The 27,623-nt window shown below is 37.5% G+C and overlaps 1 protein-coding gene across 3 annotated transcripts in view; it reads left to right on the forward strand.

Annotated features, from left to right (window-relative positions):
* Positions 1 to 4,692: 4,692 nt before the first annotated feature.
* Positions 4,693 to 27,623, forward strand: part of MSR1 (macrophage scavenger receptor 1) — an 82,900-nt gene continuing 59,969 nt past the window's right edge. For 2 of the 3 annotated variants that reach the window (XM_047857128.1, XM_047857130.1), the window contains exons 1-5: positions 4,693 to 4,856; positions 16,165 to 16,260; positions 16,458 to 16,564; positions 18,809 to 18,922; positions 24,919 to 25,331. In XM_047857128.1, the coding sequence (XP_047713084.1) occupies positions 16,241 to 16,260; positions 16,458 to 16,564; positions 18,809 to 18,922; positions 24,919 to 25,331 (654 nt within the window). In that variant the 5' untranslated portion in view covers positions 4,693 to 4,856; positions 16,165 to 16,240. The remainder of the gene's footprint in view (positions 4,857 to 16,164; positions 16,261 to 16,457; positions 16,565 to 18,808; positions 18,923 to 24,918; positions 25,332 to 27,623) is intronic. The other variant, XM_047857129.1, reaches the window with a different exon arrangement.

Genomic DNA, 27,623 nt, shown 5'->3' on the forward strand with positions numbered 1-27,623 from the left:
AGATCTTTGTGGTACAGTGGAAAGAACATCAGAGAATATAGACGCTTGTTTGTGTTCTGTCACTAGCCGGATGCCCCTAGAAATATTTTTGAACAGTCTTTAAGTTCTTCATTTTAAATTGGAAATGTTTCACTCTAAAAAAAGGCTATGGAACATGAGAAATTGCTGTACAGTAAGTATCCACCTTGCTATAATTCCCTTGGCTAAGGTGCAAATCCTGTTCTCTTGTAGAGTGCGTGGGCTCACATCTCGACAATGCCAGGAGACTTCTGGGTAAGAATTTGTTTAATGAACTTTGCTCAGGCTTAAGTTGACACTTCCACCACTTTTTTTTTTCCCCCCCACTTTGGAGAGGGCGCGCGAGCGCAGGACAAAAGGAGAGACTCTTCAGCAGTCTCCACGCTAAGCATGAAGCCCAAAGCGAGGTGTGATCCCGTGATCCTGGGATCGTAACCTGAGCCAAAATCAAGAGTTGGAGGCTCAACTGACTGGACCACTTAGGCACCCAACACTTCTACCACTTTTAAACCTATTTAAATCGCATGGGTTTGCCACTTTAATTCTGAAGCCACGCTTCCCTAAACCCCAGGCAATGTGCTTTTGTGTTTTTAAAATATCACTTAAAAATGAGCTCACATTTACTTGTTTTCTTACCCGATATCTCTGTGTCATTAAGACATGAATCACGAGGAAAGGGTGACTTGTTAATGTTGCATTGGGGAGACAGCTGAGATGGCCAGGAAATTAGTCACTAGTATTTTGTGCACACTCTATCCCCTCCACTTCCCTAACTACCCAAGGACTGTGTGACTTTTAGGACCTGGCATGCACTTTCTTGACTTTTAGCCTGTCTTTTAATTTTGTGTTGAAAGTTAGAGATGATATATCATGTAACAGGAACCGAGGCTAATAGGCCTGGTAGTGTGAGCTTTTAGGATGACCTGGCTAGGAATTTGGTTGGGCTGAGTATTTGCTGCATCTGTAGCTGTCTTTCCCTACAAACTTCCCTTTAAAAAGAACTTTGAAGTTCTTTCAGCCATAATCCACTATTATCATACGGGAGCCACGTCGCTGGGTGGTGAGGTAGGGGGGAGGGAAGTGTTCCGTAATCCAGTACTAAATCCCAGGCCCAAACCATGTTGATACCTTGGTTTCTTAGCTCCCCCCCTCCCCCTTAAAATGGATGGGAAGAAGCGGGAGTTGGGTAATTGCCCTTCAGCCTTCCCAGGTGAGGTAAGTTTCTAATAAAGCCTTTATTGTGGAGAATGCTTCTGGGTGTGTTTTAAAATGGTTACTTTTCCCCCCCTCCCTCTGCCTGAGGCACCAGGTGATTCTCCTTGGCTCTCCATTCTCAGAACCCGAGGGGCGTTCTTGGAGGCAAAGCCCAGAGAATTGCAGGGGTCCACTAAGACCGCAGCCCCGGGAGCCTCTGACACCAGCCCTCACTAGTCCTCCAACAGTTTGTCAAAATTGCCACTTAAGTGTCCTCACTATAGTTGGATCCAGCCGCCTCTACTCCAGGTAAGCTGCGAGTTTCTGTATTTACCTCTCTAAAATGTGGGTGGGAGTTTGCCCCAGGACCTCAATCCTCTGAGGGCTCCGTGAAAAGTCATTGAGTTTCAGTTCCTTTGGCTTCTTCCTTGGTGTAGAGACCTGCATTCGAAGCTCTTTGGATATTGAGGCTGGACCTAGAAGACTATCAGGCCCTCCCTTAAAAACGAACAGTGTGGTAAAGTGCATTCTCAAAGGAAAGTAAATATATTGGTCCCTTCGCCTCACTGAGTGTTGATATATTGTTTTATTGTAATTTTATGTTAAAACAGAAACAGAAATTTAGACCTAAATTGCATGGGTGTACAGCTCCTAACCAGCTATGGAAATACGGTGCATTTGTAAATTAAATTAAAATTCCTGCAAATATCCTAAAACTTTAACCAACACTAGGACTTTGAGATGGTGTGGTTGAACCAAAACGTTTTTATTAGATTTAATAGAAAGAAGATACCATTCAGTTCTGATACCACACTTAGTCCATTTTAACTTTAATGAGGACTTCTGTAGAAAATTTCTGTTTATATAAAGTTATTTAAAATGTTACTGATAACATCAAGGGTTTTTTTTTCTGTTTACAATCATCAAACAAAAGTCTGCCGGAATGAAAGTTTTCAATATCCGTTTGGACGAGGTATGATAGTTCTATAAATGCGTTATATTCACATGGAGAGATGTGTCCATTGCAACATTATTGTATTTAAATCGCTGCTTTGGGTTCTGAATAAGAAAAAAATAATATCTTTGCAAATTGATCACATAAATCTGTGGTATAGCTTGGGCCCATGAGACTTAAGTCATTTTTTCTATTTAATTGTAAAACTTTATTTGAATATTGGCCTAATGTTATATAGCCTTCACACTAGATACGTATGTTCATAAGCAACCCCCGGCTGATAGTAAAGCCACTATGTAAATGGTCTGGTATGGACCCATGTTTGTGGTTTATTTTCCATATAACATTTGGGATAAAGACCCCTGATAATACATACACCGAGAAAATGAAGAGAAAAATGTCTATTTTGCCTAGTTTTGAAATCAGACTTAATTGGGTTTAAATACCAGCTCAGGTGACTCATAGTTCTGTGATCTTCACAAGTTTACTTAATATCTCTAAGGCCCAATTTCTTAATTGGGAAAACCACCTGACAAAGTTATTGCGGAATCAGATGGAATGATGAACGTTAAGCCCGACTCCTGGACATTCCTTCTGTTCTTTCAATCAATCATTAGCTTGACCTGAACATTTTCCACCTGATCCTCTGAGGAGACATCATACATAGAGTAAGCCCTAATAGCGAATATGTAATATAGTATAAGATTAATATATGCATATATATAGTTCACCCTTAAATGATGTAGGGGTTAGGGGCACCGACTTTCCAAAACCCCTCCACTTGAAAATCTACATATAAGTTTTGACTCCCCCAACACTTAATCACTAATAGCCTACTGTTGACCAAAGACTTACCAATAACATTAACAGTTGATTAACACATATTTTGTATGTTATATACTGTATTCTGGCAATAAAGTAAGCTAGAACAAAGGAAATATTAAAATCATAAGGAAGAAAGATACATTTATAGTACTATACCTCATTTATTGAAAAAAATCCATGTATGAAGGAACCCATTTTATTCAAAGCCATTTTGTTCAAGGGTCATATGTGTATGTGTGTGTATATATATATATATATATATATATGTGTGTGTGTATATATATATATATTTGCGTGCATGTATATATACAAACACAGAGAGTCTGGCTGAAGATTGTGGAAGGAATCAAATAGAGAAGTGGTTAGCATTATGACTGTAAAAATTCATACATATCAATATTATAGAGACATCCCAGAAATATAGTCCACTCTGACAGAAATAAATCTCATTAGGATAGAATTTTGGAAAGTCGATCTTAGCCTGCTATTCCCAGAGTCTGACTTCTAATCACATAGTGTTGACAGGGGCACATAAATTTAACAATATACAAAGGAGTTCTTAAACTGCAGTTTTTTTAAAGATGCCGAAAGGACCATATTCTATAAAATGATGTATTTACAAATGATTATAAAGGAAATAGAGTGAGTTCTGATGTTCACCTCCAGTTCTTCTTCCCTGAGAATTTGGTGATAAATTTAAACTAACGTGGTTAGGGAGTAGCCTAACCACCATCCGTGTCTGTGATCCTAACTTCTTGTCTAAAGCTACCTGGCTAAGTGGCTTTGCTGCTTGATTAAATGTCTCTGTTACGGTTACTGTTAGCCTTTAAGAATGGCTGTGTGCCACTGTTAATTTCTGTCTCCCAAACACCGTGTACTGTTCCTGCACCTGCATTCTTTCCACCAGGCCTGTTGCCTTCTGAGCTAGAGTTCTTTGGTGTCCACGGGCATCATGGCAAGGCCATTTTGGCGGTCTTTTGTTAGGAAGTATGATCCCTCCCTGTTGGGAGCACCAAGAAGTTTCCATGAAACATAAAGAAGCACTCTCCCCCAGAGGAATTAGATCTAAAAATTAATCCGTTAATGGAATGGTGTATGCTTTTATGTGTGTTCTACTGGGATTTGTGATTAAGTGAGATGCATAGCAGAAATGCTGACTGGGCGGTAGAAGGTGAAGGCAGTTTGTTCCTGGAACCCATGTGTGAGACCTCTTTGCCTCACTGCACTCCTGGGGAAATCAACAACTTGTTGGGTGCTCAAAAGAGATCTATAAATAATGTTAACATCACTATAGATAGAGCTGAAGTGAGCATTATTGGTCGATTACTTTTACTTAGTAGGTGTCCATATTCCTTCCCTCATATGTTTTGTGTTTGAAGCTCGAGGTGAGAGTTACAGGAAAGAGGGTGAACTAAAAATTACTTAAACATGGAGTCTTCCCTCATGTAGAATATGAAAGAGGAGATAATTAGAATTAATAGAAGACAGTGAGATTAAACAAAAATAATAGTGATAATGTTATAAAAGGCATACGTATTTTATAAAAAGGGAAAAATTAATCTGCCACACATCATGTATCTTGTTAACCATAACCCTTGTTTCTTTTTCCTTTTACTTCTCTTTTCTTTTGTAATGTCCTAAATGGGAAGAGGAATGAGTTATCTTACAAATTTAGATTTTGCAAACTTGTGCACTGATGAGAGTACTATTGAAATGCATTGTTAAGAAAAATTTTCAACACACAAATGTGTCATTTCCTTTCTTCATGGACCAGATGCTGAAATACTATGTGATAAAGATTTTAGGTCTCAATTGTAAAGAGAGGGAAGTGGATAAATCAGTGCTGCCGTCTTTAGGACAAACGGTAAAAGAAGTTTATTTTAATGTTTTTCCAAAATTGCTTCTGTTGATTGTATGTGTCTACTGTGTGTGTGTGTGTGTGTGTGTGTGTGTGTGCATGTTTGAGAGGTGACATGTATAAACGTGTGTATATATGTATATATATGTGTGTGTGTATATATATATATGTATACACACATACATACACACACACACATATATATATAATTGATTTCTTATAGAATTTTTTATCCTAATCACTAATTATCTGGTCTGGTTGTTTCAGTGATTTTAAAAAAAGATTTCTGCTAGGTTTTCTGGGAGCAAAAAATGTGTGTGTACATAAATATATATGAAATATATTAAATACTTTGTAGGCTAAACTAGCAAGAAATTTTTGGCATGCAATTGTCCATATTCTGTTTAAGAGTTGTTGACTTGATTCAAAATGGGATTGAGGATATTTTAATTGGTCCCATTTCCTTTTCATATAATACTTTTGGCTTTAACCTAATATTTATTATTACCTGTTTTTGCTTATATAACAAATATTGGTCGGATATTTACTATAAGCACTTTACTGAACTATATGTAGGGAAGGGACCAGAAAAATATAATCTGTCTCCGGGAAGTGCATGATCTAAGGCAAATAGGTATAATATGATTTGAGCACCTTAAGTAGCTGTAAGACTGCTGTGGATAACTACTATGGTGAGGTAGGAGAGGCCAAAATCACTTAGGGGGAAAGGATTTGCAAAGATCTTCATGGAGATGTGTGAATTTAGGTTCCTCTTGAAGAATGGGTAACATTTACACAGCATAAAATGGGGGTTAGCATTCTCACTGGCCATGTGAGAATAGTGATAGAAAAGTCACAGAACTGAGATTGTAAATGTTTTATGCAGCATTTAGGAGGTAATACTCTCTAAGACAGTGCCTGTCTTCAAATCCAAACCTCCCTACTTCCTAGTCGTGTAACATTAACTAGTCACTTAAACATTTTAGGTCTTAGTTTCCTAACCTCGTAAAATGGAGAAAATACTTTGTGTCTCATGGAGATACTGTGAAGGTAAAAGAAGAAAAGTCCATATTAAAAAGCAAAAATGGCATTTAAAAGTGATTATGTATGGATATTACCTGTGTACCAGGAAATGTATAAAAAATATTTTAAGTGTTCATAGTTCTTAAACTGACACTTTAATCCTTTTTACATATATGAAAACATCCAATTAAAATATTTGCCAAAGGTCACATGGCTAGGAAATGGCACAGCCAATATTCAGACCTAGACTTCCAATTCAAGGATGAATTCACTGCCAAGGTTGGGTGTCAGTAGCATTAGGCACGATATGGATATGTCCATCCAGGCCTTAATCCCTTTTATGGATATATTCCCTGAGTGTAGAGCGCTTGGAAACCTATTAACTCTGTTTTCATTCATATACACTTTTGACTGTTCATACAACACCAAACTTTTTGTTTTTAAATAATAAGGCTACAGAGTTATTATTTACCCTGAATCTTAAAGATGAAATTAAGGGGCGCCTGGGTGGCGCAGTCGGTTAAGCGTCCGACTTCAGCCAGGTCACGATCTCGCGGTCCGGGAGTTCGAGCCCCGCGTCAGGCTCTGGGCTGATGGCTCAGAGCCTGGAGCCTGTTTCCGATTCTGTGTCTCCCTCTCTCTCTGCCCCTCCCCCGTTCATGCTCTGTCTCTCTCTGTCCCAAAAATAAATAAACGTTGAAAAAAAAATTAAAAAAAAAAAAAGATGAAATTAAGAGTTTGATGCTAAATCTGAATAAGGAACACTCGTAGAAGAAAGAATATACATTAAATATATGTTACATATGAAGACTTTACTCATATCTACATAAAGAAACTCCTACTAGGGATGTACAAACAATTGATAAGAAAAATAAAAAACCCGATAAGAAAAATAAATAATAATTACTTGAAAAAATCTCCACACTAATAGGTAAAACAAATAAAAACCACTTTGAGGTATCATTTAATGCCTATCAAAATCTCAGTGATTCTAAAATATTATTACTGAATAATGGTAAATTTGCCTAAAAACTGCCATGTTCCTCTATGACTGGAATCTTTGTGAATTTGTAAAACCTTTATGCATTCATTCATTGATTCATTTATTCATTGATTCATTCATTCATTGATTCATTCATTGATCATTCCCATGATCATTTTAAAGAGTTGTCAGGCAATAGATACCAAAAAGTTTAAATAGTTTTTCTTTGATCTGGTAGTGCAACATATGCTGAATTATCCTAAAGAAACAAAAGGGGCACCTGAGCGGCTCAGTCAGTTAAGTGTCTGACTTCAGCTCAGATCATGATCTCATGGTTCATGAGTTCTAGCCCTCCATCAGGCTCTGTGCTGACAGCTCAGAGCCTGGAGCCTGTTTCAGATTCTTCATCTCCCTCTGTCTCTTCTTCTCTGCCACTCACGTTCTGTCTCCCTCTCTCTAAAAACTAAATAAACATTAAAAAAAAAATTTTAATAAAAAGAACAAAGCTAAATTATGCAAATATTTGTAATATCATCATCTATGTTAGTGAAACATTGCCCTCCAAAGAAGGGAAAAAATTTTTTAAGTTACATTATAGGAAAATAGGTATATAAATAAGATACATACATTTGATGAATTATTTGGCCCATCTGTTTAATTTGAAAAAAATAATTTGAAGTATAAAAATACTGATTGGATTTTAAGGGAAATGGGTGAGACCACATGGTAATATACACTGTGATATCAACTGTATAACATGGCTACATATGAAGGTATGTTTTCTTATATTAAGGTGATGAGGTGACCATTTTTTTATTGAAGTATAGGTATAGTTAGTTGACATATGATATTGTATTGATCAGGTATACACTATAATGATTTGGCATTTATGTACATTACAAAGTGATCACCGTAAGCCTAGTTACCGTCTGTCACCATACAAAATTATTACAGTGTTAATAATGACTGTATTCCCAATGCTGTGCTTTACATCTCTAGTTACTTAGTTATTTTATTTTATTTTTTTAAATGTTTATTTTTGAGAGCGAGAGAGTGAACATGAGCCGGGGAGGGGCGGGGAGAGAGAGAGATACAGAATCCAAAGCAGCCTCCAGGCTCTGAGCTGTCAATACAGAGCCCAATGTGAGATCATGACCTGAACTGAAGTTGATCGCTTAACCGACTGAGCCACCCAGGTGCCCCTTACTTAGTTATTTTCTACTGGAAGTTTGTACCTCTTAATCCCCTTCACCTGTTTTGCCCAAACCCCCTATTCGCGTCCCTTCTGGCTACTACTGGTTTGTTCTCTGTATTTATGAGTTTGTTTCTGTTTTGTTTTGCTTTGTTTGTTTATTCATTTTGTGAAATTATGGTAGTTGTCTTTGTCTGACTTATTTCACTTAGTATAATATCCTCTAGGCCTATCTTAGGCTGTCACAAATGGTAGTATTTCATTTTTTATGGCTGAGTAATCATCATATATATATCTTAAGCATGTCTTCTTTATCCTTTTATCTATTGGTGGACACTTAGATTGCTTCCATATGTTGGCTATTATAAATAATACTACAATGGGGGCCCCTGGGTGGCTCATTCGGTTAAGCAGCTGACTCTTGGTTTCAGCTCAGGTCATGGTTTCACAGTTTGTGAGTTCAAGCCTCCCATGGGGCTCTGCACTGACAGTGCAGAGCCTGCTTGGGATTCTTTCTCTCTCCTTCTTTCTCTGCCCCTCCCCTGCTTGCTCCCTCGCTCTCTCTCAAAAATAAATAGACTTAAAAAATAATACTCTAACAAAGTGGTGCATATATTTTTGAGTTAGTGTTCTTATTTTCTTCAGATAAATACCTAGAAGAGGAATTGCTGGGTTATATGATATTTATATTTTTGATTTTTTGAGGAAACTCCATACTTTTTCCCACATTGTTTGAACCAATTTACGTTCCCACCAACAGTGTACAAGGGTTCCCTTGTCTCCACATCCTTGCCACCACTTGTCATTTCTTATCTTTTTGATACTCATCATCCTGACAAGTATGAGGTGACATACTCACTGTGGTTTTGGTTTGCATTTTCCTAATAATTAGTGATGTTGAGATTGTTCTCATATGTTCGTTGCTCATCTGTATGTCTTCTTTGGAAAAATGTTTATTCAGTTCCTCCACCCATTTTTTAATGCAGCTGGTTTTTGTTTTCGTGGTTTGTTTTTGTTTTTGGTGTTGAGCTGTATGAGTTCTTTACATACATTGAATATTAAGCCCTTATCAGATGATAGGATTAGCAGTCTTCTTTTATTTGACCCAATGTATCTTTCATATTGTTTTAATATTTTTAAAATAAACACAGGAAAAACTGAAGGGTATGTTTCCAAATAGATTAACATTGAAACACTTTCATTATGGTTTTCCTATTGTAGCTTCTGTAAACTTTTCCTGACTTTATAAAAAGCTGATATTGCAGAGATGTGTTTCACTTCTCATGAGAACATGCTTTTAATAGATTATACAAACTCAAAAGATTTCACAACCCTTTTCCAGTGCATTGACATTTGGTAGGAATTGCAACTTTAGTGAGTTTACTTTTTCTCTTAACGTAGGAAATGACATTTAAAGACACATTTAAATTGTTTGAATTGTTCACTGGCTACTGACAAAACTTTACATGAGTATGTTCTCTAACATGTCCAAAAAAAATTACAATGATAATAATCAGAGTAAAGAACTAAAGTAATCTGGCAAGTCTAATAAATGATTTGAAGGTAAAGTGAGAACGTTGGAGGTGAAAATTTTTGTTTCAGTTTCTTATGCACAATTCAGAGAAGAACCTTTTATTTCCCAATGTATAACAGAAGAACTTTTAAAACTTGCACATGACTGAAGTATGAACTTATTGTGAGGAATAACCCCAAATATGAAAACTAATCATCTTGCAAAAAATTCTTTATTTCATTTATTTATGCAATTTCTTATAATGCATTTATATATGTGCTAAAGGCAGGAACTTAGTTTATTAAATCAAAGAGAGAAAAACTCCTGAATCCTGGATCTGTGGTGAAAGGAGACAGACAATAGACAAGATAAATAAGGAAAACGTATGGCATGTTAGTTGGTGATAAATTTGGGCAGCAGGGTGCCTGGGTGGCTCAGTCGGTTGAGTGACTCTTGATTTTGGCTCAGGTCATGATCTCACAGTTTGGTTTGTAGAATCGGGTCCTGTGTTGGGCTCTGCATTGGGCTCTGCGTGGGTAGTGAGGAGCCTGCTTGGGATTCATATTCTCTCTCTCTCCCTCCCTCTCCCTCCTCTGCTCCCCTACTTGTGTATGCACACATGTGCTCTTTAGCAAAATAAATAAAGAATAAAAAAAAAGGGGGGGGGGAGGATGGGAATCCAGCCAGGAAGGAGAAGAGGAAGTGAAAGAGGTAGGTTATAATTTTAAATGTGATGCTCAAGAAAGGTATGAAACAGTGAGGTTTTAGTCAGGACCTGAGCAAGATGGGAAGGGGTTCACAAGTTTGGAGCGGATGAGTAAACATTACCAGTTAGGGAGCTATTAAAACAGTCCAGGTGAGCAGGATCATGAAGCTTGAGCAAGGATGGTTGTAGCAGAGGTGATAAGAAGCGGTCGGTTTCTGCCAAGGATTTGAAAACAAACTGACAAGATGTGATGGTAGATCGGATGGGAGGCTAAGAGAAGGTGGGGGACAAGGAAGACCTCTAGGTTCGGGTCATACTAGAAATCCAAGTAATGACGTTATTAGGCTGTTGTGTATATACGTCTAGACAGTTCTGGGCTAGATATTTCTAGGAGATAAAGAGGGGATAGGTTGGGAGATGAGGAGTGAGCAGGGAAAGTAAAACTCCCCTCAGTGTACGGTCTTAGTGCCTTCATTCTCCTCTGATTTTTTTCTCCCATTCTTTAAGTGCTACATTCTTGTGCTTGTTCATCAATTCTTTTAATTTCCTCCTCTTTACTAATGCCTCTTGGATTCTCCACTTAATTGCCCACCCCATTGCTACTATCCAAAATGCAAGGCTGGGGTAGATAAAAAATGAGCTGAAATCCAAGAATTGAGGTAGAGAGGAAGGAATGGCTCCAGGGAGGTCAGAAGTTGTTTTACAGTCAGATATGGGTCCTGTGGGTAACAGTAATCTGGAATAAAGCCCTAACTTTTGGTTTGGGTGATCATGCTTTGCTAGCACCTCCGTATTACCAATATATGCCCATATGTTCAACTGCATCATGTATGTCCCAATACACAATGAATAGAAGATAATAAATAATTATAATAACAGGTAATATGAATGGATGATATGCCAACATAAAAAATTCTAGAAAAAAGAAAACTTAGGTTAATGTGGAAAATATACCATTGTGACCAGTGGTATTATTTTTAAAAATATGATTCTGAGACTTGAGATCTGAGCTGAACATACTGGCTTGGTCAGTATGCAGATAATAGTCTAAGCCACAGAAGTGGATGAGATTCTTGGAAAGAGTATGGAGTCTAAGAACAAAAGAAAGTAACAATAGAAAATACCAGCAGTCCTATGACAGCACCATCTATGATTAGCCTAAGCAGCTTTTTAACATTTTTTTTTCTGGAAAAGTCTATGCCAGTGTTTCATACAGTTCAAGATTAACCACCATCTCTCATACACTGTCCTGGAAAACAAACAGAATTTTCCGTGGTGCACAGGAGTAGCCAGAGGGGAGTATTTTTCACTCACCATTCTACTCCACAGATTTGAGTGTTCATCTCCCTTCCAGCCCCACCGTACCTCTCAGGGGTTTTATGTAGCCCACATATGGTCACTTAGGCTAGTCCACTTGTAGATACATCTTAGAGGATTTTCTTTTTCAAGGTTTTAAAAAATTGACTCAAAGAAACTATACTTTGAAATACAATAACCTGTACAATGTCATCTGCATAAGTCCATAAAAGGTAGATGAAAGGTTAGAGGCCTAAAGAAAAACAAAATTGAGCCTCAGCTCTATTTCAGTATGAAAGGGAGATAAATAAGATATTTAATGGCTGGTGTATATTTTATGACTCGTAATGTAAACCAGATCACAACTGCCAATGCAAAGAATAATTTTTTACTTAATTTGTATAGGTACTTCCTCAATAATATATTTTGGGTAAGTTCTCAAAGCCAGATAAATTTATGCATCAACAAAATTAAAGAAGAAATTGATGAATAGAATTACCCCAGCCACATGCTTCTCTAGGCTCGTCTGCTCAGCCCTCTGTCCAGAACTGCTGCTTCAGTGATGCTGATCCACTCAAGTCTCAATGCCATCCATGCCCTTGTGCTCTTTAATAGATTTGCCATCCCTGGGATATTCTTCTAATTCCTGCTCACTTATCAAAACTTGGATAAAGGCATCATCTTTTCTGTGTTCTCACCTTGACCACCCACTTGCTGACGAATTAATGACTCCTTTTTGGACTGCATCTGTGCTGTGTTTGTGTGTGTGTGTGTGTGTGTGTGTCACTGTCAGAATATTACTTCTAAAGATTTTACTCTTCCATATTAATGCATAAGAACTTTAGTGGTTGTGAATATTCTATACACATTGATCTTGGCATATTAGTGCTTTGCACAGTGCTTGATATAAAGATACATAATAGGAATTTGCTGGACTGGCCTACATAAAGGGATAGGTACTTTGGGGGGAGGAGCGTGGGCAGTAGGTATTTCTGCCTTAAGGTCATTGATTGAAGATATCCTAGAGGCACCTAGCGTGGCTCAGTCCACTAAGCATCCAACTCGATTCCCTCATCTGGTTCACTGTGCTGAGGGTAGAGCCTGCTTGAGACTGTCTCTCTCTCCTTATGCCCCTCTCCCCCGCTCACTCATACTCTCTTTCTCTCAAAAAAAAAGAAAATAAATTAAAAAAAGAAAATATCCTGATATCATCTTTTCATTTGTTTGTTTTCCTGGTGTAGCGTCTAGCATTCTAGAGCCACTTAAAAAAAAAGGGGGGGGGAGTTTTTTCTTTCTCCGAAAAAAGTCCTTTAAGCCTGTAGGTTCTAAATTACAAATTTAGTTGTAAGAACATGTGGCACTTCTAAACAAGTATATGGATAAAAATAATTCATCCTGCTTTATTGAGGGCAAACTTAGATCAGTAAATTATCATTCTGGACTTGCCGCCTTCTTTCCTCTTTAATCAAATGTGTACGTTTTCTATAAGAGCATTTATATAGACATTAAGAGTTGTCGTATATGTATACATAAACAGGGAATGATTTGAGAGATATCTATCTCCAAAAAGCAATTTGAGCAATCTGTGTTGTTGCTGAAGTTCATGAAGATGGTTTTTTTTTTCATGAAAACAAATCTTCATTAAAGACATGTTAACAGTCAGATTGCTCACAGCAAATATTGCAGAGAGAAAGTTCCCGACCTTCTATCCACATTGGGGATTTATGTTGAAGAGCAGTTCTCTAAGACAAATTGGTATTTGGAAATGTTACAGGGATAAAATTTTTGGAATTGTTTTGGGGGGGGGGGTGGAAGCAATAATATAAGGACTAGGAAACATTATTGACATGGAGAGAGTGGCAACCAGGGATGATAAACACCCTCTACAGCAAAGATGGTCTTTTGCAAAAAAGACTTGTCCCAGCCACAATGCTCATAATCCTCCCTTGAGAACTACAATGAGGTGTGGCCGTAGCTAGGGGCCTACTGGAGCTGACAAAATAAAAATGGGTGCTGCTAAGGAAAAGGGTAGGATGAATGGCAGTGTCTCAACAGCATGACTTAGTCACCCAGCCCTAAGATGTGGTTCACGTTCAAGAAAGCTATCAAAAGAGTAGGAATGCAGGAAAGGAAGGAAGTGAGGGGAGAAAAAGAAAGGAAGGAAGAAAGAGAAGGAAGAGAATGAATCTGAATCGTGGACACAACCCATTTTACTAGAAATTTCTCTGTTGAAAGAAGCACATCTATTTTAATTTATTTTGAGAGAGAGAATCCCAAGCAGGCTCCGCACTGTCAGTGAAGAGTCCAACGCGGGGCTTGAACCCACACTGTGAGATCATGACCTAAGCCGAAATCAAGATGACTGGCCACTCAACTGGCTGAGCCACCAAGGCACCCCCACCTCTTTTTAAAAAAAAAAAATTTAATGTTTATTTTTGAGAGCGAGAGAGGGAGCATGTGAGTGGGGGATGGGCAAAGGGAGAAGGAGCCAGAAGATTCAAGCAGGCTCAGTGCTGTAGCTCACAACCTGATGTAGGGCTTGAACTCTCCAACCATGATATCAAGACTTGAGCTGAAATCACTTAACTGACCGAGGCACCCAGGTGCCCCAGAAGCACATCTTTGTGGTCTCAATAGCTCCAAACCTCCATCTTGTTTAAAAAACAAAACTAATATGTTTAAGTCTTCCACCTTACCAAAAAAAAAAAAAATCTAGACCATTTATTCAGCAAGTATTTATTTATTCTTTCTTATAGGTTTCTATAGGTTCTTGCTAATTCAATATTGAATGAAAACAGACATGGTCACCCCTCTTATGTAGCTCACTGTCTAGAGAGATATATCAGATCCAAGAGGTTTCATCTTTTTTACAAAAATATTCCCATCTAGAAGACCAAGTAATATAAGAGATATTTCTTTTGCATTTAAGTGAAAATGAAGTTCTAGTACCACAAATATTAAGGCAAAAGCCATGTTCATGGCCGAGGACAAGGGGCCAGTAAGCAGCCTGACAGGACAAGATTTCTAGCTAAATGGCAGGGTATGTATAAATGTGTACTTTTTGAGCTCATTCTTTATAAGCTGAGTTAAAAGATAAAAACCTTTGCTACATAGTCCCAAGTGCTTTGAACTATAGTTTTAAAATGAATTCAGCTAAGCTTTCTTGTCTCAGGTTTTAAAAGTGTTTGTTTTGCTTGGCAAGTAAAGCTATCCTCCCAATCAAATAATAGAATAAATTAAAACCAGGGAAATAGCAGGAGAGGCTCCATCTGAATTATCCAGTTTGGGTTTCTATAATGGTCAATTTTCCTAGATAATTGTCTATTTCTTTTTCTTTGTCTCTGCCCTAATGAAAGAGGATCTAGGGCCTTCCCTTCCACCTGTGTACCCTTTGTCCCATGGCCAAACCATTTAAAGATGGTCCTTGGTCAGATCAGCAGGGTTTACAGGAACTACAACCAATCCAGAGAATGATGCTTACACAAGGAGTGTCATTGCAAACTGCAAAATAAAGAATCGCCTGGGTAATCCTTAAAAATATATATTGACAGTGAAGTCACATCCTTACTTGCCAATCTCCCCAGAGCAGGATGAATGTTTGCGTGTGAATGATTACCCTCCATTTCCCGGACAGGAGATGAATTTGGTGCCCCAGAGATGCCTGTGCACTCAGTTAAAACTTCAGCTGTACTAAATCCCTAACTCAGTATTACAGAAAATAAGAAATGATCAGAAGATGTTGACTTTATGCTAAATTTATCAATCAAGTGAACTGAACTGTTTCCAAGAAAAAGTCACGCAATTTTTTTTTTCCCCTGCAAAATGTTCTTCAGATGTGGTCCTCAGAATGGTGGCTGCAGCCTCATTCAAAAAACTGGTGGGAATTGCAAATTCTTTTTTTGTTTTAATTTTTTTAATGTTTATTTTTGAGAACACAAGTGGGGGAGGGGCAGAGAGCAAAGGAGACACAGAATCCGAAGCAGGCTCCAGGCTCTGAGCTGTCAGCACAGAGCCTACCTGGGGCTCAAACTTATGAACTGTGAGATCCTGACCTGAGAATGTCGGACTCTTAATGGACTGAGCCACCCAGGCCCCCCAGAATTGCAAATTCTTGTCCCCCACCTTAAATATCAGAATCTGTGGGGGTGAGGCCCATCAGTCAAGCCTCTCAAATGATTCTGATGCATCTTAAAGAGACATAGGCATAGATTGTGTTACAGAATATAAATGTGCTTAAGCTGAAAAGACACACTTGTGTTGTTACCAATCTATAACGAGGGAAGCCCTGAAAGAAAACAATATAGAAAAATTCCAGTTTTTTCCTGTGGTTCCTACTCTAGTGACTAGACTTTGTCTCTGTAAAGTGATAAACAGATGTCTTGGCCCAAGAAAACCTGGCTCATGAAGCTCTGATAAAAGATCACTGGAAATACTTGCTATAAATCATTCATAACTCTTTGTTCTATCCAGAACCTCTAATAAAAGATCACAGGAAATATTTGCTACAAGTTTTGCACAACTATTAGCTCTAAGGGAATTTTTTTTTCAGCTAAACAGTTGTTTTCTGTCACGTGAGAAAAGTTTTTTGTGTTTTGTTTTTAGGTAAGAAAGAAATGTCACTTCTCTCGAAAAACACACATCTACAAACACAGATACACATCTGTCCATAGAACGATACATGAGTAGATTCCATGTAGGGTAGGTCTCTCTTTAATGTTAAAATTAAAACTTAGTAGGTACAATATATTGTGGTGGATATGTAAATTTAAGTAATTAATGATACTTGTTTCCTTGCTAAAATTGAACTGTAAGTATAAATTTCAACCTGAGACATTCTGCCCAAGGGCCCTAGACATTTCATGGGTAACGAATGTCTTTTTCCACATGTCTTCTAGAAGTATGGAACCGTGGGATAGGTTTCCCGATCACCAGGATGATGCTGATAGCTGCTCAGAATCTGTGAAGTTCGACGCCCGCTCCATGACAGCCTTGCTTCCTCTGAGTGAGTAGAAGGGTGGGGTGCCCATGGAGGTTGTGTCCTTGTAGTTAATGACACTACGTAAAAACTACAGCCCTGGGATTTACCTTACTTGTGCATGAGTGTTAACATAAGACTTATTGGATGAGTAGATCTTCTCTTCTTTTGAGACAGACTGGAAACTAAGCTTAGGTTCGAGTAAGGAAGCTTTGTCACAGGTTAAATTAGTCCACAGGTTGATGGAGTCCTCTGATTTCTCAGCCCCTGGACTAGGTCCTGGCAATGACAATACCCTTTGCACCATTAATTAATATTTGAAAATCAGGGGTGGTATATACTTGTATTAGTTTCCTAGGGCTGCTGTAACCAATCACCAGAAATGGGGTGGCTTAAAATAATACTTATTCTCTCATAGTTCTGAAGACCAGAAATCTGAAGTCAAGATGTCAGCAGGCCATGCTTCTTTCAAGGCTCTAGGGAATAATCCTTCCCCACCTCTTGCTAGCTTCTATTTGCTTCTGCCAATTCTGAGTGTTCCTTGCCTTATAACTGCATCATTCCTGTCTCTGCTTCCATCTTCACTTGGTCTTCTTCCTGTGAATTGTTGTGTCATTTTCCTGTAAGGACACCATTCATTGGCTAAGGGCCCATCTTACTCCAGTATGACCTCATCTTAACTTGATTATACCTGCAAAGACCCCATTTCCAAATAAGGTCACATTCACAGGCAACTAGTGGTAAGTCTTCAACAGTAACTTTTGTGGGGGAAACAAGTCGGTGCACAACAGTACTGCACCATTTTTGCACAGGTTACAAGAGCTCAAAAGAATCCATATTCGGCTAGATCTGGACAGGCTGTCTTAAGGCAGCAGGACAGAGTTGTGTATGATCCTGCTGAGCTTCAAAGGTTGAATACATTTCACCAAAAGGATTGGGTGAGTGAAAAGGATCCACAGAGAAATCTGAGTCACTGGAAGGAGCATATGCAAGTGACAACATCTATGAGTTCTTCTATAGACAAACCTGAAATACAGACCACAACCCCAAGGCGCGACGGATACCGCACCAACAGTGGATGGGAGAACATGGTACCCATGAGGCAAAAGGAAAAAGACCCTAGTGAAAGCTGTTAAAGGTAGAAACGCAGAGAGATTGAGGAGGGAGGACAGAGGTATTGGAGACAGAGGAAAGAGGACAGAAACTGGAGAGCTACTGAAAAGGCACAATGCAGAGGACTGATTGTAAATTGAACATAAGGGAGATGACTGGGTTTCAGGCTCATTCAACCTGACAAAGCGATCGCCCATCTTACCTGTATTGTGGGTTGTTCTTTTTCTTTTTCCTTAGATCTTTCTCTTCATAACTTTTTTTTTCCTTACTTTTACTTTTAAAAATTTTCTCAAAGTTTCCTTTCAGTCTCTCATAGAACATTATCAAATAATAGCTAAACTTGAAAACAAAATATTTTTTATTGTGTAATGAAAACAGTAGCCTCAGGAAAGAATTTTTTTAACAGACGTTTTATTCACTAATCAGAGAAAACGGCTTCATCTTCTAACATTCCCCTCTACATTGAGTTAACTTTTCCACAGTTAGTATCCCACTATGTGAATCGCTGTTCCAAGAAAATGGATAATATAAAAATACTAATATTTTCTGAAACACCCAGAGGATCAGCTTCATCGATCCATTCCAAAGTTTAGTCAAAATGTGAATACTTTTCTTTTTTTTTCTTTTTTAGTGTATTGAAATCAAAAGAGATCTCCAAATACAAAATTATTGAGATGAAATTGGAAAAAAAATTTACATAATTACCGTTGAAAACAGATGTCTTTTACCTGATTTAAACTCTGAAAAAAAAATGCATAATTATGTAATGACTTGAGAAATCTCATTTTTACTCAGAATCTATTCCCCAATGAACCAGAAGAATCGCATTTACGTTTGAGTATGTTGGTATCATTATTAAAATTTGTCAACTAACTAGTGCCCCAATATGAGACAAGTGCAAGTCATGGAGGACACTAACTTTGTCATAGATATTTAGTTAATGGGAAGTAAATCAGATGTTCATAGTGATACCTGTATTGGCCTATCCGGTCGGTGACTGTTCGTTTTGCTTCCTAGTAAATACACAACGACCTACTTTTGCGTTTCCCTTTCATTCCAACAGGCTTGGTAGTAATGATAGAATTGGAGATTGCAAAAATGTTAAGTAAATAAGAAGAGTAAGTTTTCTAACAGTAGGTTGGGCTTTTGTTGTTTTAGATCCTAAAAATGGTCCTACCCTTCAAGAGAAACTGAAGTCTCTCAAAGCTGCACTGGTTGCCCTTTATCTCCTTGTGTTTGTAGTTCTCGTGCCTATCATCGGAATAATGGCAGGTACAGTATTCTAGGGTTTTGAAACTCAACAACGCATCTAGTTCTTGTCGAAACAAAAGAAAGCATTCAGTCTTTGACATATGGGAGATTCATAAGGGAAACATCATATGACAAAGTATTCCTCAAATTCATAAATAAAAAAATAGATTCTTCAAAGTTATTAAGTAAAAAATGTGAAACAGAGAATGGAAGATTAAGGTAAAATATAGATAGGTAGAGAGGAGATGGGATGGATTAGACAGTTTCAAAAAATAGGTTATCCTCTGGAGTTTTATGCACTTCAAGCAGTGGGGGCACACATTTTATGATCAGTATTCCAGGTGCCAAGGTGAAGATATAAACAGGATCGTTTACATGAACAGTGCCTAGAACAAAACAAAACAACAACAAAACAAGCCAGTTCGAGTGAAAGCTCTTTTGTTCATAGCATTGGGAGGAGAAAGAAATATTCCTATAAGTCTTCAAAGGGAGTAGACCTTGTAAAATAATGGTTTATGCTCCAGTAAAATCTTTGTGGTTTATATGGTCATATGTTTCATAAGGCTATCATTTGAAATATTTCTAAAAATAACCTGATAGCATCCCTCAAACTACTTAGGAAGAATATTTTATAGGCACATGTTTCTTTGGCAAGTCTGACTTGAGTTGGGGATAGATTTGGGGGATAGATTTGAGGGTTTCCACAGGGGTGGGTGGCCCGCTTATAACTGAGTCAGATCCGTAAAAATGACTCCCCTTGGTAGCCTTTTTGATGGACTTGATTGGCATTTGAACTTCTGTGCCTTGTGGCTGTCCTCATCTCTATGACTGGCAAAATGTCTGGATGTAGGCTCTAACAAGCGAGGAGTAAGATACATTTTTATGTGCATACTACTCAGCTTAACAAGAAAGTGCTCCTAACACAAGGCCAAACCTTCTTGGCTAAGGGGTAACCTAAAGGAATATTCTAGGACAGAGCCAAAATTTGCTAAGAAATGATGATAAAACCACAACGGTTGTGACAGTAGCTGTCATTTGGGGGCATTTACTACATTCAACGCACAGATTATCTTAATACACCTTTACAATTATCCTTGAGCAGACATACCATTATCCTCGTTATCCACAGAAGGAAACTGAGACTGTTGAGTAGTAGAACTGGAGTTCTTATCCATGATTCTTGACTCCTAACCTCTTATGGCCTACTATCTCCCAGTATAATTAAATTTTTAGAACAAAATGTGTCTGGCCAATTAAACACACACACACAAACAGAACAGTCTCCATAATTTTAGCTGAGAAAATATTTCCACAGGTAAAAATTAATTAATTCCTATTTTGGCCATTAAAAACAAATAAAAACAAAAAACAACCACAAGAAACTAAACTGACCAATCAAGCCAACCACAGCCATCTACATAAAAGGACCTAATATAGTACGTCTGTCATTAAACAACTGACTTCCTGATGAATTTAGATTATCTGTATGTTGATCATGTATATGCTTGTTCACTCAAAATGCACAATTGAAAGGTGCTTCATTGCTTGGAATAATTAGCTATAAGCCAGTTAGAATCTGGGTAAATTTCATCACTTTTATACAAACCATGGCCTGCAGAGTCAACGGCAGGTAGTGCAACTTCTGCCTAACAGGCATGTGCAGAATGGATCCATGAAGTCTGGAGAGAATTCAGTATTCTAACCAAGTTCAAAATCTTTGGGCGGTTCGAAAATACTACCAAGTTTCCACATTCATTGTTGGGTTGAAATGACTGATCTAAAGTACTTTTGTTTCCTAAAACTAAGCAGGCACCTGTAGGATTGACAAGAAGTTAAAAATGTTCAAATCTCCTATGTTCACATTAGCATTCAAATTCACCAGAATTTGGACTAGATGTCACTATTTCTATCAGACTTGAATAAACAATTGACAATCCATTTTCAATGTAAGTTACCGATCAGAATATTTTCCAAAAAATAAAAAACGCCCAAATGTAATACAGATCTCTACCTGAGACAAAATAATTACAAATAAGGGCAAAATATATTCCTAAAAGATAAAAATTACTCTGTTTTTGGCAAACAGGAATTGATGGATGAAATAAAATGTGCATAAAAACTCTTTTCAAATTGAAAATGTCTTACACAGTGGAAGATACTTTTAATGATAAAGTCTACTCCATATGCTATCATCTCTTAATGAAACTACCGGATCCCTGTCCTAGTACAATGAAATAACATCTCTGGACAATAAAGTACAATCTAGGATTGATGTATACATAATTGTTGCTGACATACTGAAGATTCTTTAGTTCATAATAACACAAATTTTGGGCAGGAGAAGATATTAGCGACATGAAGGAGTAAATGTGATCTGTGAAATCAAATATCACTCTCTCCCTGGGGGTTTGCATAAGCCATAAAAGTTTGTCTCCTTTCAAATGTGAAACAGAAAAGTCACAAAATGCCATCTCCCCAGCGATAATGAAAGAAATGAACATTTGAAAATCTGAACTCTGACGTTCTTTACCTAGATTTATGATACAGAGTTAAACAGCTTTTTGAGAAGTTAGTTCGAAATTAGTTTTTATACAGGATTTGGGAAAAGAAGCAGTGTTGTGTTTGTAAATCTATAAGCGAAATGTAGCCTTTATCGTCAACTGTATGTTGAGCTCAATGTCAGATAGAAACCCTTGGTCACCTGATACTCTGTTAGCTCAAGTCTTCCTTTTCCGTACTGTGGGAAAGATTTGCTCTCTCGCTATGAAATAGAAGTTATTTTCAGTGAGCGAAGAATTCCATGGTTGAGCATTAGATCACTGCGCTGAGTAAAATAAAGTGCAGAAAGTACAATGCTCATTGCAACGCCCCACCTTCCCCCCTGCCATGTTTTAATATTAAACGATATTAATTCCCCCATCGATACTTTCAGTATTGTACATACAGATACACAAGTCACAGATTTGGAATCCAAAATATTAATAACAAAAAAGCTCAAAGTCAACAAGTGCTTGTTGTATGCCCGGAAGTAGTGTAAGTACTTCACCTCTATTAGCTCATTTAATTATGTGAACACTGACTGGTCGTATCCTGTCACACAGGTAGTAAAATAGAAGCATTGACAGAGGATCTTGTCCGAGATCACAGATTAAAAAGAAAAGAGCACGAGTTGCTAACCCAGGCCATTCTACTCCAGAAACTGGATTCTTAGCTGCTACCTAAAAAAGCAATAATCATCGTGAAATGAAAATTTTTAAGGGACGTCTTTGAAATAGTTTTGTAAAAATTGTTAGTTTGAGTCTCTATTACAGTCAAAATCCATTCCCGGCATTATCCTCCCAGAGTTGCTCAGACAATGCTTTATACGCAGCAGGTGCTTCATAAATAAACCAGAGAATTAAATGTATGAATGAGGCTGTCGTTCCAGAGCGTGCTCCCCACACTTAATGTAATAAATGCGATGAGATCCAACTAAAAAATACCCTTTTTGTCCACTTTCTTGATAAATTAAGTTTAAAATAACACACACTCTGTGGGATCTTGTCAAAATGTAGTGCGAGAGTTCATTCATTCATTCAGATAAGCTAATTTTGAAGAGAGCATAATGAGGAAAATATGTGCTTTTTAAAATTGGGACTGGGGCACTTGGGTAGCTCAATGGGTTTAGCGGCTGACTCTTAATTTTAGCTCAGGTTGATCCCAGGGTTGTGGGATCGAGCCTGGTGTTGGGCTGCACACTAAGCATGGAGCGTGCTTAATTAAGATTTTCTCTCTCCCTCTGCCCCTGTCCCCACTTGTGCGTGCACGCTCTCTCTATATGTGTATGTATATATATATATATGTATATATATATATATATATACACACACACATACATACACATATATATGTGTGTGTATATATATATATAGTTTTTAGAATTATATATAATACTTCTAAAAACTAACTTGGGATTTAATTGCATATATAGTTTCATGTGTATTCCTCATATGATAATAGTTACAAAAACAAACATTATCAAACAGCTTCTTTAAAGCTAGTGAAGACAGGCTCTAAGATCATATCTTTCATGGATAAGGCACTTTAATTTGAATAGAATTTTCATAGAGGCCATTTATATGCTATGAGATTTACATGCCTTATCTCACCCATCCTCCAAACCACTTAGAAGTAGTTACTACTTTTCCATCTTTGGGGAACTTAAGCAAGAAGAGAACTTTCCCAGAGTGCCTAAGCTAGTCATTGAGAAAAGGAGCTAGATTCTAGAATCAGGCAGCTTGTTCCTGGGTAAATACCAGCCTCTCATTTGTTTAAGTACCCTTGAGCTTGGAGTGGAAATAATGATCTTTTATATGTTATCTCCCTGAATTCTCAAAAATCTATAAGGCTGATCATATTGCCATATCATTTTTATTTAAAAAACTGGCAAAAAAAAAAAAGTGGGGGGGCACCTGGGTGGCTCAGTCGGTTAAGCGTCTGACTTCCGCTCCAGTCATGATCTCACGGTCTGTGAGTTCGAGCCTTGCATCGGGCTCTGTGCTGACAGCTCAGAGCCTGGAGCCTGTTTCGGATTCTGTGTGTGTCTCTCTCTCTCTGACCCCCCCTCCCCCCGTTCATGCTCTGTCTCTATCTCAAAAATAAATAAACGTTAAAAAAAAGTTTAAAAAAAACAACTGGCATATCAGGTATAGCTATTTACGTAGATCTATTTTTACACTATATGAAGTTACTCTTTTTATTTCTCAGTAATGGCCAAATATGAAAAATCAAATGTATTCAAAATAACACAAAAGACTGATAGACATGTACATAAAATAATATAGATAGATACAGAGGGAGATAGGGAAAAAATCTCACTGACAGGGATCAAATGATACTTAACATTTTCTTTATTATGTATAATTTTGTATTATTTTTGTCTGCAAAGCTAATGTTTATGCTTTTCATTATTTGAAACTATAAACATAGTGCTCTAGATCCTTTCAGAAGGACAATTAGCTTATTTAGAGAACATATGCCAATTTGGAAATCCATATCAGCGGCTCTGTATATCCCCCAAATACCATTTAGTAGATTCTTTTTTTTTTCTTTTTCAGGAAATGATTACTTAAAAGATTGTTTGTCAAAGTATTGGATCTCTTAGTAAAAACAGAACATATGAAGTGTGGGGGAGTTGTTAAATAAATCTGGTAGTCCATTCAGAGAATATGGCGTAGGTATTAAAATTATTTTTGTAATAATTGTATACTAGTGAAAAAAGATTTGGTATACACACACCAAAATGTTAGCACTTAACGGAGGATGGTGAGATTAGTGGTCGATTATTCTTCTTCATTACCTGTCTTTAAAATTGTTTCTGTCATGAGTATATATTTTATCATAGATAAAGGGGAATCTTAAAAGAACAGTATTTTTTAAAGTGAAAAAAATTATTTGCCCAATTTCCTGTTCCACCAATAATAAATGAGGCCTGTATAAACTGAAAAGGACAATTCTGTGCCAGCTTAAGCGACTGGATGAGGAAGATGAGCCAAAAATTTGTTCATACAGTGGTTAACACTGATACTTCTACTTTTACTAGATAGTGTTTTTGTCACATCATTTATCTTCGTAACAGCTAATGTATTCAACATACTTGCTTCCGACGTTGTGTTAAGCATTATCTCATTTTATCCTAACGTACCTTGAGGAATAGGATACAATGCACTTCACGATCTGTAGAATTTACTCTCACTGTCAAAGCCAAATGCGGTGGCTCGGAAGATGCATAGAAGCAGCAATTCAGAAAGAATGACTTGATCCTGGAATAAATTCTAAAATAAAGTGGGAGAAGGAGAGTGTCTTCCTCTCGGCAATAGGTGTAGTGTGGTTCACACATTGTGTATTTAAAATAAACACCTGGTTTAGTTTGGATGGCTTTCAGAATGTTACAGTGGATTGGAACGATATGGAATGGAATGGTGTGTGCATTTAAGGCTACTGGTCATGACTTTGTTTATTTTTCCTTAAATATACAGCACAAGTCCTGAAGTGGGAAATGAAGAATTGCACAGTTGGTTCAATTAATGCAAACGATATGTCTCAAAGTCTCGCAGGAAAAGCAAATGACAGTGAAGAAGAAATGAGATTTCGAGAAGCTGTAATGGAACAAATGAACAACATGGAGAAGAGAATCCAATTTATTTCAGATACAGAAGCCAATCTCATAGATTCAGAGCATTTCCAAAATTTTAGTCTGGTGACTTATCAAAGATTCAGTGATGTTCTTCTCCAGCTGAGCACCTTGGTTTCCTCAGTTCAGGGACATGGAAACGCAATAGATGAAATCTCCAAGTCATTAATCAGTCTGAATATCACATTGCTTGACTTGCAGCTCAATATTCAAACACTGAATGGCAAAGTCCAAGAGAATACATTTAAACATCAAGAGGTAAGAGTTTTTGTATTAGAAAGTCACATGCCAGCACTGAATCCATCTAGATTCTATCTCCTCAGATAGTTCAAGAAAACACAATATGTAAGCCCTGTTTCAACGTCATCTGACTTACCCTGATTCCTCTGGTAATCCTACCAGAAGATTTTACATGAATTTACCTAGTGTCTTCTCCAGATTCCCAACAGAGGGTGAATTTTTTTCCATTGGATATAGACTCTCTTAAGGTGTTTTAATTTTTTAAATCCTGTTATACTATCTCTTGAGACTGTCTAAGCCAATTATAATTTTTAGGTGATCTTTGTAGCTACTCTGTATTTGTGAGTTTTACAACAGACCCAAATTTCTTCATCATCAAAGAAATGGAAACATCATAGATACATACAACATCTAAATTTAAAAAGTCTATTTTGTCATTCCCAAGAAGTATACATACGTTTTCATGTGTAAAGATAACTATAATTAGAGTTGAATTTGGAATGATAGATACAACATCTTATTTTTATCGTAGGATCAAAGACCCAGGATAAGAGAGCAAGACATGTTTAGATAGACCAGCTTGTCAGCAAAAGCTTTTATGCAAAGAGCCAGATGTAAACATTTTAGCCTTTGGGGACTCTAAGGTCTCTTTTCAACTATTCAACTTTGTCATTCCAGTACAAAAGCAGCCATAGCCAATTTGCAGATACACCAGGGAGGCTGTGGTCCAGTCAGTCACTCTTCACAAAAAGACTTTGACCCTTGGATTGTAGTTTTCTCACCTCTTCTATGGACTATTGTGTGGCCAACCTGCTGGATTACTTTGTATTGATGAGAAAGAAATTAAGCAAGCCCCTTATTTCAAATTGTGGGGTGGGGGGGTTGTTGTGAAATAATTATAATTGCTCCATCCCATGAAAAATAAGTAGATGACTAAAATTTAACTACTCCTGTGAAAAAATGATCTTTACATCACAAAATATCTAGGGCCTAAGAACATAATTAACGTGAAGCCTATAAAATTTCTACCCTTAGCGAAGCAATGTTGGCATCTTGGTAGTAGATTTTATTTGAATAGAACCCTTTTTGATTAGTGAAGTTGTTTTCTGTATAGATACATTATTAACTGTAGTGATTTTTTAAAAAATGGATTATCACTTACAGAGCATCAGTAAGCCTCTAAAGTTGTAACATTAAATGAAGATCAACTAAAATATTGACTAGAGCATAGACGAAACAGTTTAAGGAAAAATAGCCTACATATTTATTTGTCAGGTACAATCACTCAGAACTTTTGAATTTCACATGATCCTGATCTTAAGGTGTCAGAAGACAATGGCATGGCTATATAAATAGGAGGACTTTGTTGGTAAACCTCATGCCAACACCAGCCTTGATACTCTGTTTCTATTCCATATCATCTCTTCCAAAATCTCACTGCATTTTCCACAGTGTTAATAAGTATGTAAGCATATCAGCCACTTTGAAATATCAATGACTTGGGCTACAAAGGGGTAGAGATTCACTAAGAAGCAGCTGTCTACGGCGTAGATGAGAATGGGAGACGGATAAGTAAAATTTCAATGGTAAGAGTAATAACTGATTAACTTGGGGGAAAAGAGGAAAGGAGAAAGTATATTACTTTATGTAAAAACAGAAGAGCAGTGAGGTAGGCCCCCAGATTCAGTAGAGACTATAGATTATCTATGAATTCACATCAAGAGTGGAAACCAGGGGCGCCTGGGTGGCGCAGTCGGGCAAGCGTCCGACTTCAGCCAGGTCACGATCTCGCGGTCCGTGAGTTCGAGCCCCGCGTCGGGCTCTGGGCTGATGGCTCAGAGCCTGGAGCCTGTTTCCGATTCTGTGTCTCCCTCTCTCTCTGCCCCTCCCCCGTTCATGCTCTGTCTCTCTCTGTCCCAAAAATAAATAAACGTTGAAAAAAGAAAAAATTAAAAAAAAAAAAAAAGAGTGGACACCAAATCGGAAACCATATGGAAGACAGTACAAATCCTGAGCTTGTTTAAAGTGATAATCACTGGAAATGATCAAAATGTGATGATCAGTGAACTGTTTGGGTTTGGATAGATTGCACTTATGTTTTGGACTGGGTCCCATCATTAGAAACGAAGGTACAAGGGAATGGAGGGACTTCCAAAGCTATTTATTTTTTCAAGGCAGTAATCACTTGTAGAGATTTAGAAACTAGGTCACTGTGAGCGTGTGTGTGCACACGTGTGCTCACTGAAAACAATATTCGGCCTCTTATCCCATGGCTTAAACACTTTTACCATCTTTGAATCTTTAACCTAA

Source organism: Prionailurus viverrinus, chromosome B1 (assembly GCF_022837055.1).
Source record: "Prionailurus viverrinus isolate Anna chromosome B1, UM_Priviv_1.0, whole genome shotgun sequence".
Lineage (NCBI taxonomy): Eukaryota > Metazoa > Chordata > Mammalia > Carnivora > Felidae > Prionailurus > Prionailurus viverrinus.